General features: G+C 35.8%; 3 protein-coding genes across 6 annotated transcripts; all 3 read left to right on the top strand.

Moving 5' to 3' along the window:
- The first annotated feature begins 3,009 nt into the window (after positions 1 to 3,009).
- On the top strand, positions 3,010 to 3,868 carry LOC106451680 (peptide methionine sulfoxide reductase MsrB). The gene has a single exon (XM_013893639.3). It carries the CDS (start codon positions 3,279 to 3,281, stop codon positions 3,660 to 3,662), a length of 384 nt encoding a protein of 127 aa, XP_013749093.2. The 5' UTR covers positions 3,010 to 3,278; the 3' UTR covers positions 3,663 to 3,868.
- A 239-nt stretch (positions 3,869 to 4,107) lies between these two features.
- BNAA07G02880D lies at positions 4,108 to 5,345 on the top strand. Of its 3 annotated transcripts, none has more exons than XM_048737281.1 (4): positions 4,108 to 4,163; positions 4,389 to 4,657; positions 4,774 to 4,853; positions 4,996 to 5,345. In XM_048737281.1, exons 2-4 carry the CDS (start codon positions 4,412 to 4,414, stop codon positions 5,144 to 5,146), a joined length of 477 nt encoding a protein of 158 aa, XP_048593238.1. In that variant the 5' UTR covers positions 4,108 to 4,163; positions 4,389 to 4,411; the 3' UTR covers positions 5,147 to 5,345. The 3 variants fall into 3 exon arrangements, with proteins under 3 accessions (XP_048593238.1, XP_013749092.1, XP_013749091.1); XM_013893638.3 differs by having other exon boundaries at positions 4,133 to 4,313; positions 4,398 to 4,657; XM_013893637.3 differs by lacking the exon at positions 4,108 to 4,163 and adding an exon at positions 4,164 to 4,313.
- Positions 5,346 to 6,463: 1,118 nt separating this feature from the next.
- Positions 6,464 to 11,250, top strand: LOC106451678 (prolyl 4-hydroxylase 5-like). Of its 2 annotated transcripts, XM_048737280.1 has the most exons (9): positions 6,641 to 6,657; positions 9,163 to 9,513; positions 9,590 to 9,677; positions 9,950 to 10,047; positions 10,147 to 10,244; positions 10,322 to 10,451; positions 10,552 to 10,739; positions 10,836 to 10,929; positions 11,020 to 11,250. In XM_048737280.1, the coding sequence occupies exons 2-8, from the start codon at positions 9,308 to 9,310 to the stop codon at positions 10,907 to 10,909; spliced, it is 882 nt and encodes a 293-aa protein (XP_048593237.1). In that variant the 5' UTR covers positions 6,641 to 6,657; positions 9,163 to 9,307; the 3' UTR covers positions 10,910 to 10,929; positions 11,020 to 11,250. The 2 variants fall into 2 exon arrangements, 1 of the variants encoding a protein (XP_048593237.1); XR_007315142.1 differs by having other exon boundaries at positions 6,464 to 6,657; positions 10,552 to 10,929.
- The last annotated feature ends 1,663 nt before the right edge of the window (positions 11,251 to 12,913 follow it).

Below are 12,913 nucleotides of genomic sequence, written 5' to 3'. Positions count from 1 at the left end.
GAAGATCAAATATCACCATAGGTGCTCCTCCTCAAGGCTCACTCACCTATGCTTCGCAGATGACCTTTTAATATTCATTGATGGATCGATTGATTCTGTCCAAAATGTCCTCCAAGTGCTAAAGGAGTTTGAGCTTCGCTCAGGGCTTGCGGTCAGTGTTCAAAAGAGCTCCTTCTTCTCCTCTGGTCTCACTCAGCAGGAGGTGGACACCATCAAAGCGTCTACAGGCATGCCAAATGGAATCCTTCCAGTGCGATATCTTGGAGTCCCGCTCTGTACTAAGAAGCTCACCATTGCCAACTGCGAGGTCCTGATTCAACAAGTGAAAGGAAAGTTTAATTCATGGACAGTGAAGACTCTCTCTTTTGCGGGAAGGCTGCTCCTTATTAAAACAGTAATTGCTGGGATCACTAACTTTTGGTGCTCAAATTTCCTACTTCCTAAAGCTTGCATTGCGCGCATTAACTCTCTATGTGGTATGTTCTTATGGAAAGGCTCTATTGAAGGTCATCACTCTGCGAAAGTCTCTTGGGAAGTGGTAACAAGAAGTAAAGAGGCGGGTGGACTAGGAATCAAGGACCTGGGTACGTGGAACAGAGCTTGATGTATCAAATTGATTTGGATGCTGTTTTTCCAGGGAGGTTCGGTTTGGGTTGCTTGGTTCAAGTCGGAGATTCTACAGGGTTCGCTTTCTAACTTCTGGACCGTCAAAACTAGTGCTTCAAACTCTTGGTTAGCTAACAAGTTAATCAAGATGCGAGGAGAAGTGTATACATGGATCAAAATGCGAGTAGGTAATGGAGTGGAGTGCCGCTTCTGGACGGATAACTGGTCCCTGTTGGGCTCTCTGCAGGACCACTTCGCTTCAACTCTGGCATCCAGACAGGGGATCCCCATGGCTGCTACTCTAGCGAATCTTAACAGGTCGGGCAACTGGTTACTACCTCGTGCACGATCGGAGGCAATGATTCAGGTTCAAGTAGCTCTAACAACTATGGTTCTGCAAGAGGGAATTGAGGACAGTTATGAATGGATAGTAGAAGGAGTAGCATCGGGAAAATACAAAACTTCACAAGTATATTGGGAACTGAAGGGAGAAGAAGCTAAAGTTCCGTGGGCGAAGGTGGTTTGGACAAAACGAGGAATCCCAAAACACAGCTTTCTTGTCTGGTTAGTTGTGTTGAATAGATGCCCAACGCGTGATCGTCTCCTTGCTTGGGGACTATCGGTGGATAGTAATTGCTTGTTGTGTAATTTGGAACCGGAATCTAGGGATCACCTGTTCTTTAGATGCCCTTTCTCTATGAGAGTTTGGTCGGAGGTCGGGCGCAGATGTTCATTCACTTCCTCCCCCTCTTGGCAAGATACAATAAACCGTCTGATGGCACTAACTGGGGACAGACATGCAAATCGCCTCATCCTCTTATGTTGGCAAGCGGTGATCTACTTTTTGTGGCGTGAGCGGAATCAGCGGCTCCAAAGTCAGCGGTTCCAATCATCAGACATGATTATCTCCTCCTTGGATCGTCTGATCAGGGACAAGATACTGAGCTATAGATCTTCATCGCCGTCCCTATCCTCCTCTCTCATGCAAAGGTGGTTTAACACACTGCCGATACCTCCATGAATTGATCTCCCTGACTCCTCAACTATCTGATCTTTTGAAAAAATTCAACCTTGTCATTCTGATCTCAATTATGGGTTATAACTATGTACGGGCTTTTGTGTAGGGGTTTGACTATAGCTTTATGCTTGTAAAACTTTTTATTTCTTTCCGTAATTTTAATATGAATGCCTTTAGTCAAAAAAAAAAAAAAAAAAAAAACTTAGGTAGTGCTTGTGTTCTTGTTGGCATCCAAGTTTTTCGATGAGAACAAGAATTTTTTTTCCTTCCACTGTAAAGTTGTTTATTAAACCATTATCATCACGCCAATTACGATGAAATGCATCAACAAGTAAATCGATCAGAAGTTTTGTTTCATCTGGTCCCCATTGACTATATCCATCTTTTATTTATTCTTTTTTAAATCCCCCATTAGCTAGTTATATAATAATAATATCACATGATCAACATATGAAACTAGAAAAGAGTCGTAAATGAAATATGAATGAAGAACTAATGCATATAATGCATATAACCGTAAATGACGAACTAATGCATATAATTATCAGCTCATAGAAATATCCAATTGTGAAGTTTTGAAAATGTTTCTTCAGTGATACTACCTCTTTAAGCTCCATCGATAAACTATGCCATCATTCTGGATTGCAAATCATCCTTATAAGATCTTGATAATTTTGTTTCAAAATGATGGCATGTTGAGTGTTGGAGCATACACTTTATTGTCCATATTAGTACTTCAATTTATGTGTGCAGTTAAGACATTCTGCATACACAAAATTCAGCATTTTTTGAATGAATGTTAAATTGTATTCATCCCCTTGCAATTCTCTCTCAATACTAGAGGCGATTTTGAATGTCATTGTCGACAGTCTTATGGAGAGAGAGAGAGGCCTGGAAGGGGGGTCTCCGTGGTTAAGCCTATTCCTTTTCATCCAGATAAAGTGAATTGTGATTTGAAATGCATAGCGTATGAGAAACAGCCGCTGACAGTCCAAGTCGTTTTTGGCCAGTTCATGTACAGTATTTAGGCAGTCATAGGTGTAGTGGTGTCCGAGCAGACCTTTCGTGAGATTACTCCAAATCTCTACTGAGAATTCTCATTGAAAAAACAAATGATTTCTTGACTCTACAACATTCTTACAAAGACAACATGGTATATAAGTGTTCTTGTCCTACAATGCCTTAAGATCGGCTGTAAAGAGCATTTTTCTATTGCTAGAAAAGTTATAAAAGAATATTTTGGAGAACCAGAGCACTTTGTACCAGTGATGGACTTATGCACTAGATATGCTATATTAAATCAACAGAAATATAGAGATAATAAATATATATATATATATATTAAAAAATATTGAATTAAAAAATATTGTTTTATGCTAGTACCATATAAACTTTTATGCTATTGTTTTCGACAGAAAATATTGAATTAAAAAATTAGACGAGAAAAAAAAACAAAATATGTTCAGCCGGGAAAAAAATTATGGAAGGCCCACAGATTAAATCACACTAAGCCCATTAGCGCAATTTGACACCGGCAGAAAATACGAGTCAGTTCCGACGGCGCTGACCGAAGAAACGCGTTTCTGGAGAAAATTCCGCTCAAAGAAAAATAAGAAGAAGAAGAAACGATAGAGAGAGAAGTAGCATTAGAGAAATGGCGTTCACGATGTACAGCTGCAAGGAATGCGGATCCGATCTAAACCTTAACCCTAACGACCTGTTCCCTCCCGATTTCTACTTCGAAGCCGGGAACAAAGCAACCATCTCCTTCGCCGCCGTCGACGCCGACAAATTCAGATTCGAGAAGGAGGACAAGATCATGCCCTTCTTCGAAACCCTTAATTACTGGGGAATCCAACGCAAACGAACCAAGATCAAGTGCAATTGCTGCGGCCACCTCGTGGGTTACATCTACGACGATGGTCCTCCTCTCACCGGCGGTATCGGTCAGTATGGGTTCGGTCCGAGTCAGGTCGTTCCTCGTGCTCCTCGTTATCGATTCAAAACCAAGACCCTTCTGATCTCGTCCCAGACATAATAAAACCTCTATCTGAGCCAGAGGGTTTACGCTTTACATAGATATATATACACACATGTATGTAATTAAGTATGTTGTTTAAGTTGGATTTGTGATTATATGAATCAGTAAACTGCTATCTAAGCTTTACATGTAAATAAGGAGTATGTGTTTGTGTTTATCGTTTCATCTTTTCTTCAGTAATCTATCAGTTCTTGTTATGGCGATTCGCTTCTTTGGTGAGACTAATTCATTATTCATTGGTTGAATGTTCGTACGAGGAACTCAAAAGTTGAGTTGTTTTCTTTATTATACAATCGGCGGCTTAAAGCATAAGTGAAGAACAGAACAAGAACCAATAGTTAGTTTAATGGAGGAGCGTCATGTTGAAAGTGGCCTTTCGGTGAGAGTGATTGCGATGGCCATTCATGATTCAACGGATGTGATTGAAAGATGTACCATTAGGTGCTCCAAGACCATATATTTTACATTATCCTTACATTACTTTATCATTGAGTGAAGGTTAGAAGTTACATCTATCTGTCTTTATCTTCTACAGCTTAAGCTATTTAGTTTGTCTTAACGTACAAGATAATTAGAAGAGTAGACGTAGACGTTGATAATTGTTTGGTAGACCCTTAAGAATCTTAGGTGTATCTCTTTAGTTTGAAGGTTAGATTCAGAATCTGTAGATTTAGTAGCTTCTCTTCTCTTTCTGTTGTGTATATAGTTTTCAAATTGTTTTAGCTTGTGAAGGTGAAGTCCTTGGTATGGATATGAAGAAGCAGATTATGGATGAGTCTGAGAACTTGTGCTTCAAGAAGTCCTTGACGCCGCCTCCTCCTCCTCCTCCACCGCTTCCTCCATCTCCAGGATATGGATCAAGAAAGATCGAGGGAGACAGCATAACCAATAAACAGATCAAGAAGTTCTGGAGGCAGAAGCAGATCATTGAAGAGGAGCATCTCTTTGCTGCTATTAAGGCTGCAGCTCGTGTCAGAGCCCGTAATCTCTCTGTATGTCCTTATTGTTTTTACAGTTCTTGTGTGGCTTTTTTAGATCATTGACGAGGGATAATCAGATGGTCTCATGCCTTCAACTTGGTATGGTCTAATTATTTTATTTGTTGCAGGATGAGGACTACAAACGCTTTGAAGAAAGCTTGGACATGGAGGATCCAGAAACCGAAGTTCACGAGGGAATTAAAGACTGGTCTCTGTTTAACTCTCCTTCAGATAATCTTTACTCTTTTTTTCAAATATCTTAGACCATATAATGAGTCTAGAACAAGAGCCACCTGTTTTTTTTCTCAGCTATTTGAGCTGTTATAACACGGTTCTAACTTATCTATCAGGTGGATGAAGAGTAAGTACGCGTACTTGAACCAGCCTGCTCTTGGATCTGCAGATTCACTCAAGAGAAAGAGGTTTTCGTCTTATGTACCAAACTATTTCTCATTCAAGCCTTGCATTCCTCTCTATGCAACTTCGCTTAATGTCTTTTAACTATGTGCAAATTGTCTTGCGTATATGTCTACATATGTGTGTGTGTGTTTGTGTCTTTGTACATTCATGTGTAATTGTGTTCCGTGTTAATGGATCTGGACTTTGGTGTGTGGTTGTTTGGTTTGTAAGTGTTGAATAAAATTCAATCTTACTATGGAACATTAGTTTCTTGTTCCGTAGATAATAAGGTTATATTGTACATGGGTGTTTTTATAATTCTTATCCATAAGAAAGACTCTCTTGACAAAAACAAAAAAATCCATAAGAAAGACTCATACACATCTCAGATGAACAATGTGTTTATCTCAAATAGTGTATTACTGAATTATCAAAACTTAATCCGGAAAGAGAATGTTGGATTTATTTGGGATGCATGTAATAAAAAGAATTAAGCTAATCTGAAATGAATCTAATTCTCTTATGTTTGATAAGAATTGGATTAGTCTGACAACTAAGTACTTGTATTAAATAATACCCACTAAAGAAAATGTTGACCATCCTCTTTTTTTTATTGGATAGAGAAATATAAACACTTCAAGATGTGACCGAATCATGTTTTGGTAATGTCTAACATGTTCTTACCACATCTCAATTTGTAGATAAACAAAGAAATATCGATATCATTGGAAAGGAGAGATCCATGTGCTATTTTCCATTAGTAACTTCGCTTAAAAGATATTACTAGAAGTTAAAACTCCCAAGTCCTCTGTAATTCCTCAACACCTAAATTATTTGACATCTACCAAAATAAATCCTAACAATCTTTTTTTTTTATCTATAAGTTTATTTCATCTATGAGAAACATAGAAGGTCTAAGATATGCAATGGCACACGGTAAGAGGTCGCAAAAGCCGGGGCTGCCGAGGCAGAGGTCGTCACGGAGACCAAAACTAAAGTTATTTAGTGAGCTAATCCCTCTCTCAATTTCTTCAAATGCTCAGAGTGTTTTGCTTTAATTCTCTAGCTCCATATGATTTTGTCAATCATTTTTCTTTCCCAAGCTTTACTTTGATCTCTATGATGTCAAAACTCATAGCCTTGTAACTTTATTTTCAGCATTGCAATTTAAATATGAAAGCCTTTTTTCAAAAAAAAAAAAATCTATGAGAAACATTGTTTCACATTTCACATTTGAATGTTTAGAGATTATTATTTAAGTGATCATGAAATGTTCCTTATTGCCACTCGCAACTAAAATAATCCAGCAATTAGAGACTCTGTTCTTATTCCAACCACTCCATTAATTTACGCTAAAAATGTGAGAAACATATCTGGACAAATTCGTGCCAATAAAACCGAGGACATTCTAGTAATAGGGAAAAGTATGTCACAGCAATCGACAAAACAAATTGGGGGGTGAAATCTGGATTGCCGAAAAGTATTGGGAACGAAACAAGAAATAAAAGAAAATAAAAGGGCTGAGTCAGAATTATAAAAGTCAAAGCCACCTTCCTAACTAGTGTCTGTATCTAACAAATACGCGACGACGACGAAGAAAGACAAACACGAAGGGACAAAAATCTCATATGGACCAAATGGCGAAAAAATAATCTTTCACCACCTAAATTATTCTACGTGGACCAAGTATGTGTAAATGACGTTTTTGCCATTAATGATAGGTCAATATAAACCTTTTGATCAAATCATTTATGTTTTAATGAGAGCCATTGGATCATGAGAGGAAAGAATAGATAAAATATTACAAGTTTGCCATTAATGAAATTTAATCATGAGCCGTCGGATCTTCTCATCATGTTTTAATTTTGGCCATCGATTTCACTCATCTCTCCTTCACTCTCGTTCTATTTCATTATCTCAACCACGTGATCAATTCACAGCCACACAATTTTCGTTATTTCATTCGCATTCGTATAACTCTTACAACTAAACAAGTTAAAAAAATTGAATAACTAGTATAACTAGTATATAAATGTTATAATTTATGTATTATATGTAGTTGCTATAATTAACACGACTAATAAATCATAGTTTACATATGAAATAAACAAGAAAATATCGTAATTGGTATCTGAAGACAAAATTTCATCTATTTTATTTGAGACTTTTCATATTTTTGTTAAATTATTACATTACACTATTAATTTTACATTATATATTTTTTACTTTTAAGGTTTGTTAACTATATTAGCTATATTAGTATGATAAACAAATATCAAACATATTTTTACAAAGTTATGATGTGAAAATATTGGTAAAACCCTAAAACTAGACATATAAACAATTGATATATATCTTTATTATATATTAGACGAGTATTACTGATACAACTAGTACAACTTTGACATTTTAGAAATTAACAAAACCAATTTGGTATTCCATATGAGAAAACAATCAAATATCACAATTAGTATGTACTCAAAAAGTTTCTCTTCATTTATTTGTAGTTTTGGAATTATTTTTTTGAAAATTATTGCACAATTCCATAAGTTTACATGATCTACATTATACTTTTAAGGTTTGTTAACTTGTTTGTCCACATAATTTTTGGAAAACATACATGAAATATATTTTTACAAAATTGTTTATTTCATTGTAACCAGGCACAGACATGTAAACATAAATAAGTGGTACAGCTGAAGTAACTTTATTTATTATGTGGTACAACTAATATTTTTCAATTTCACAGCTAATGTACAACTATGCACAAACGGGTATAACTGAAAAACTAGTACAACTATGTTATAGCCGGTATAACTAACAAATTGGTACAACTACTTGGTATTTTATTTAGTATTGTTTTAAATGTGCATCACGTTTTAAATGTGTATCATGTTTTAAACATTGTGGTTTTACACTAGTGTCGAGTATTGACTAAAATACCTGTAAATTTAAACTAAAAAAATTCATAAGAAAGAGGATCTTCGGGTTAATTTGGTGATTTATAGGGCTCACTACCGGGCCGAGATGGTGCATCCGTTGACGGTTTCGGGAAAAGACCACCTTGAGAGTCTGGTTGAGATGCTATTTCTCTTTCGCAATTCCAAGCTCGCTTGGTTGGATTTGACAAGGACACACCCTTCTTCTTCTTTTTTTGTTCGTCGCTGGTGAGTCGTTCTTATTCGTAGTCAGCACTCTCACCTTCTTCTTTCCGGTGAATTGCATTATAGAGCCATAGTTGAAGAATTTTCTGGCTCCGCATCTAGTTTTGTGGTCTCGAGAGAAAAAGATGAAGATGATTTTTCCCGAAAAATAGTACAACTAGTATAACTAGTACAACTTGTAAACGTATCAATATCCAAATCAAATATTATTAAAAATATACTATTCATATATTTGACACATGCAGCCGGAGGAGATTAGACCAATATGTCTTATTGGTTCTACATCATCTTCTTTTATAGCATTTTCATATGCTGAAAACAATAAATAAATAAAATTATAATGCTATTTCATAATTTCTCAAAGCCGGGTCATCTTTTTTTTGGTGATAATGAACATGGTGATGACGCATAAGAAAATCACTTCTCAAATAACGTCTTGGTTATACTTAATATATTTATACTAGTTATAATCGCTTTAGATGTACTAGTTGTACTAGTTGGAGTTGTACTAGTTGTACTAGTAATACTCTGCGTTCTTCTTTATCTTGAATCTCGTATGTAAAAGATGAAATTTGATTTTGGATAATATATAATTGACTAAATCTTTCTATGGATTGATCGATTTGAGATAAGAAAGTGAAAATTAGTGGATGGTTGAAGAAAATTTTTGATTTTGTTTTATGGTGAAAGAACTAATAACGGAGAAGAAAAGGGGAAGAAAAAGAAACTTTAGGTTAAAGTTGGGTTGAATTTCGGGTCTGAAACCGGGTCGGATTCTGGGTAGGATAGTAATGGCATAGGTTAGTAAATATGTTTAAGTCCTTAGGCTTTTTAGTTATTTTAGTTAGATTTCTATTTAAATTTAAATGTAAAAAAAAAAGAAAAAAGGGATGGGTCTAATTCAGATTTTTTGGAACCCAAGTGGTCCATATTAGCATTTGTTCCAACACGAAGAGAAGAAGAGAATCAATCTCACACGAAATTACACAATAATAATAATAATTATTTAAAGATTTATAAATTAAACTCCAAAGCTTCTCTGTAACGACTCTCTTCTTCAATGCTAATCATTTAGATCTTGAAAGAGAACCAAAAACCAATGGCGGCTAAATCGAAGAACAACCTTCGCTACCAACCGCGAAAATCAGCATCGAGATCGACCCAAGCCTTCACGGTGCTCATCGGTCTTCTCGTGGTGATTATGATTCTTCTAGGTCTGGGGATCTTGTCACTTCCCAATGCCAACAGAAACTCTTCAAAGCCCAACGATTTGACCAACATTGTACGGAAGAGCCAGGAGGAGAGGTTAGTAGTGATTAACGATTTGAATTCGAGTTTGAATTTTGCTGAGTTTGTTTTTGTGTGAAATTTTTGGTAATAGGAATGGAGGAGATGAGGAAGGGAACGGTGAGCGTTGGGTTGAAGTGATATCGTGGGAGCCTAGAGCTGTTGTTTACCACAATTTCTTGGTAAATCTTTTTTTTATTTATTATTTCTTGTCTGACAAAGATAAAGCTAAGGTTGAGATTTGACTTTGTTTGATGATAGATCGAGTTGACTTTTGTTTTGCTTCTGCACTAGAGTTTAAGATGTTATGATGAATCTTCCATTGAACACTAATGGAAATGTTCAGTGAACATGGCCTAGAGGGAGGGAACACACACATTTTTCTTTTCGTTTGTGTCTGAAAAGAGTTGTTTAATTGAAATGTCTGAGATGTGATCTTTGGGCTTTCTTTTAGACCAATGATGAATGTGAGCACCTGATCAGTCTCGCTAAACCCAACATGGTTAAGTCAACTGTGGTTGATGAGAAAACCGGTGGCAGCAAAGATAGCAGGTGATTTATCCACTCTTTCCTTTTTTTTCTTTTTTTTTGCTTCTTCTTAGTTTAAACTTGGCGAAGTTTGTTAATTTGTGTATACGGTCCCCTGTTCAGAGTAAGGACGAGCTCTGGAACTTTTCTCAAAAGAGGACATGACGAAGTTGTCGAGAGGATTGAGCAAAGGATTTCAGATTTCACCTTCATTCCTGTTGGTACGTTCCCTTTTTGCAAGGGTTGCAGAGTTAATATCATCTTATCTTTGATTTTGTGGATCATTGTTTGTTTGTAGAAAATGGAGAAGGTCTTCAGGTTCTTCACTACCAAGTTGGGCAGAAGTATGAGCCTCACTATGATTATTTCTTAGATGAGTTCAACACCAAGAATGGAGGGCAACGAATAGCCACTGTTCTTATGTACCTGTAAGTAACCAAAAACTTTTCTCATAATCCATTTCTTTTCTTAGAAATATATACTTATGTGTGTTTTAATCTTCTTCTTTTTTGACATACAATACATTAGCTCTGATGTTGATGATGGTGGCGAGACCGTGTTCCCAGCAGCAAAAGGAAACATTAGTGCAGTCCCATGGTGGAACCAGCTCTCGGAATGTGGCAAAGAAGGACTCTCTGTTCTACCAAAGAAGCGAGATGCTTTACTTTTCTGGAACATGAGACCTGATGCCTCTCTAGACCCTTCCAGTTTGCACGGTGAAGAGATTCAACAACCAAAAACTCTTTTTTTTTCTTTCAGTGAGAATAATATTAATGTCTCTAAATTTCTATATCGTCTGCTTTGATTTTCAGGTGGATGTCCAGTGGTGAAAGGAAACAAATGGTCATCCACGAAATGGTTCCACGTCCACGAGTTCAAGGTTTGAGAAAACTAAGATAAGAGGAGGTAATGTCTTAAAGTCTTGAACTACCTATTACTGACATGTTCAAAATTTTATCCAGTCTTTTATCTTCAACTTTTTTTATTTATTTGTAGGTTTACACGACAGCACAAGTTTGTGTGGATACAGTTACGAACAGATGTATTGTTGTATTTCCCTTTTGAAGTGAGAAATGATCCTTAGGAAATTGAAGGCTGTGTTTTATGATATCATGAGCGATATTTGAACTTTTTCTTTTAACTATTTGAGATTTTTTGTAACTTTACATGTTCTGTCTGAGTTTTTATGACTTCAATGATTTAATACAACCACACACTGTTTTAATACTGGTAAAACACATTCAGGAACTGTGCTCGGTTTATCCCAGTACAGGCACGGTTTGTCAGCTGGGACGGGATGGTATTGTCCAAATTTGAGATTTCGAAATATAAGTGAATCTTTAAGCATGCGCATTCCTAGATCCAACCATTCTCTCTTCAATCACTTATCTTTCTCTCATGTTTCCTGTTCTTGTAATGTAATGGCATACTCCTTAGCCAAATCAGCTCTGGCAAGGTTGATGGCAGACAATGCTCTCTTTGGAGCCTAGATAGTTTTTTTTTTACATTGAATAACACATTACATTATCATATAATCACTAACTCTATTACATATGATGATCAATTACCTGTAACATATGAGATATTGATGAACAGCTCTACGGATAAAAATTCTATGATGAAGCTCTCCTCAAAACACTTGAATCGACAGTTCTGCATGTATGACATCTTCGATGGACATGCTCTCTCCGCAGCAGACGACCACAACGAACGAACAACTCTGCCTATTGTACTCTAGAATCTCCGATAAGTTTCACATCATATAATTTGTAAGAAACTGCATAGTCTGGAAATTAAACCTTAGATCTAGATTATATAAACATTTAAACTTTAACTAGTAGGCTACCGTGCTTCCACAAAACCTATTAGTTTTTATAAATGAAAATTCTTTTCTGATATAAAAAATGTTTGTCTTTTAAAAAAAAAACTTTTCATAGTATCGTCGTAATAATAAACAAAATTGACAAAGACAATCAAAAATATCTCCAAATATGAAATGTATTATGTTATTTTAAAGATTTTAGAAATTTGTCTGCTAGTGTAGATATGGAAATGTTTAGATATTTACCTTATGATCGTCATAAATCATAGTACTAATAATGTATCATTAAAAATAATATATGCTATTTACCTTGAGGAATAGTAGTAGTTTTCTTTTGTATATCGAATTTCTTCTATGAATTAATAGTCTCAAACCAATATCAATAAAATAAAATGTTAAAAATATATTTGATAATATATATATATATATTTGATAAATAACACTGTTATTTTGAAGTCTTCACTATATATGTGTTCTATTAAAATACGCAGTGTAGCTATTTTTATTCTCTTTTTATTCAGAGTTAGAAAGGGCACCCACGCATGACGCATGTATCCTCTTTGGTGCACACACGTACATACAACATAACACGATACCCTCTCATATACACAAATCATTCTTATCATGAGCTTGTCTACGCAGTTCATTATTCTTTTTCCTTAGCTATTGACTATTTAAATAACTCTGATGTATGTATGGGACCATACAGGTCCCTTCGGATTAGATTAAAATAAAAATAATCTCCAAGAAAATATCTTCCAACCGATATTTGTATAAATGTCGTATAAAATATCGAGTATTTATTATAATAAATCCCTTATGTAATTACGGTAGACAAAAAAAATATTACTTTGGAGAGAGAAACCTAGACTTCAAATGTTACGAACCGTTCCGCTCTGTACTGCAGTTAACAGTAACAAAAATCTCTATATATACTATATATTTATACGTTTTTATAACTGTTAAAACTGCCCTGCAGTTAAACCGTTTGTTCTGCACCGTTCAAACCGCAGTTACCATTCGGAGCCCTAGTCCAAACCTCCCATTTCTTGGCGCTAAATTCAATAT

Source organism: Brassica napus, chromosome A7 (genome assembly GCF_020379485.1).
Source record: "Brassica napus cultivar Da-Ae chromosome A7, Da-Ae, whole genome shotgun sequence".
NCBI lineage: Eukaryota > Viridiplantae > Streptophyta > Magnoliopsida > Brassicales > Brassicaceae > Brassica > Brassica napus.
The sequence above is the reverse complement of the archived record's forward strand: the minus strand, read 5'-3'. Positions and strand labels throughout refer to the sequence as shown.

What these genes read in the sequence shown, in the direction of transcription:
- LOC106451680 (XM_013893639.3), top strand. Translation starts at nt 3,279, where the DNA reads ATGGCGTTCACGATGTACAGCTGCAAGGAATGCGGATCCGATCTAAAC.
- BNAA07G02880D (XM_048737281.1), top strand. Translation starts at nt 4,412, where the DNA reads ATGGATATGAAGAAGCAGATTATGGATGAGTCTGAGAACTTGTGCTTC. An exon ending in TCAGAGCCCGTAATCTCTCT is followed by an intron (nt 4,658 to 4,773) that starts GTATGTCCTTAT and finishes TATTTGTTGCAG; the next exon opens with GATGAGGACTACAAACGCTT. An exon ending in CACGAGGGAATTAAAGACTG is followed by an intron (nt 4,854 to 4,995) that starts GTCTCTGTTTAA and finishes CTTATCTATCAG; the next exon opens with GTGGATGAAGAGTAAGTACG.
- LOC106451678 (XM_048737280.1), top strand. Translation starts at nt 9,308, where the DNA reads ATGGCGGCTAAATCGAAGAACAACCTTCGCTACCAACCGCGAAAATCA. An exon ending in TTTCACCTTCATTCCTGTTG is followed by an intron (nt 10,245 to 10,321) that starts GTACGTTCCCTT and finishes GTTTGTTTGTAG; the next exon opens with AAAATGGAGAAGGTCTTCAG. An exon ending in AGACCCTTCCAGTTTGCACG is followed by an intron (nt 10,740 to 10,835) that starts GTGAAGAGATTC and finishes TTTGATTTTCAG; the next exon opens with GTGGATGTCCAGTGGTGAAA.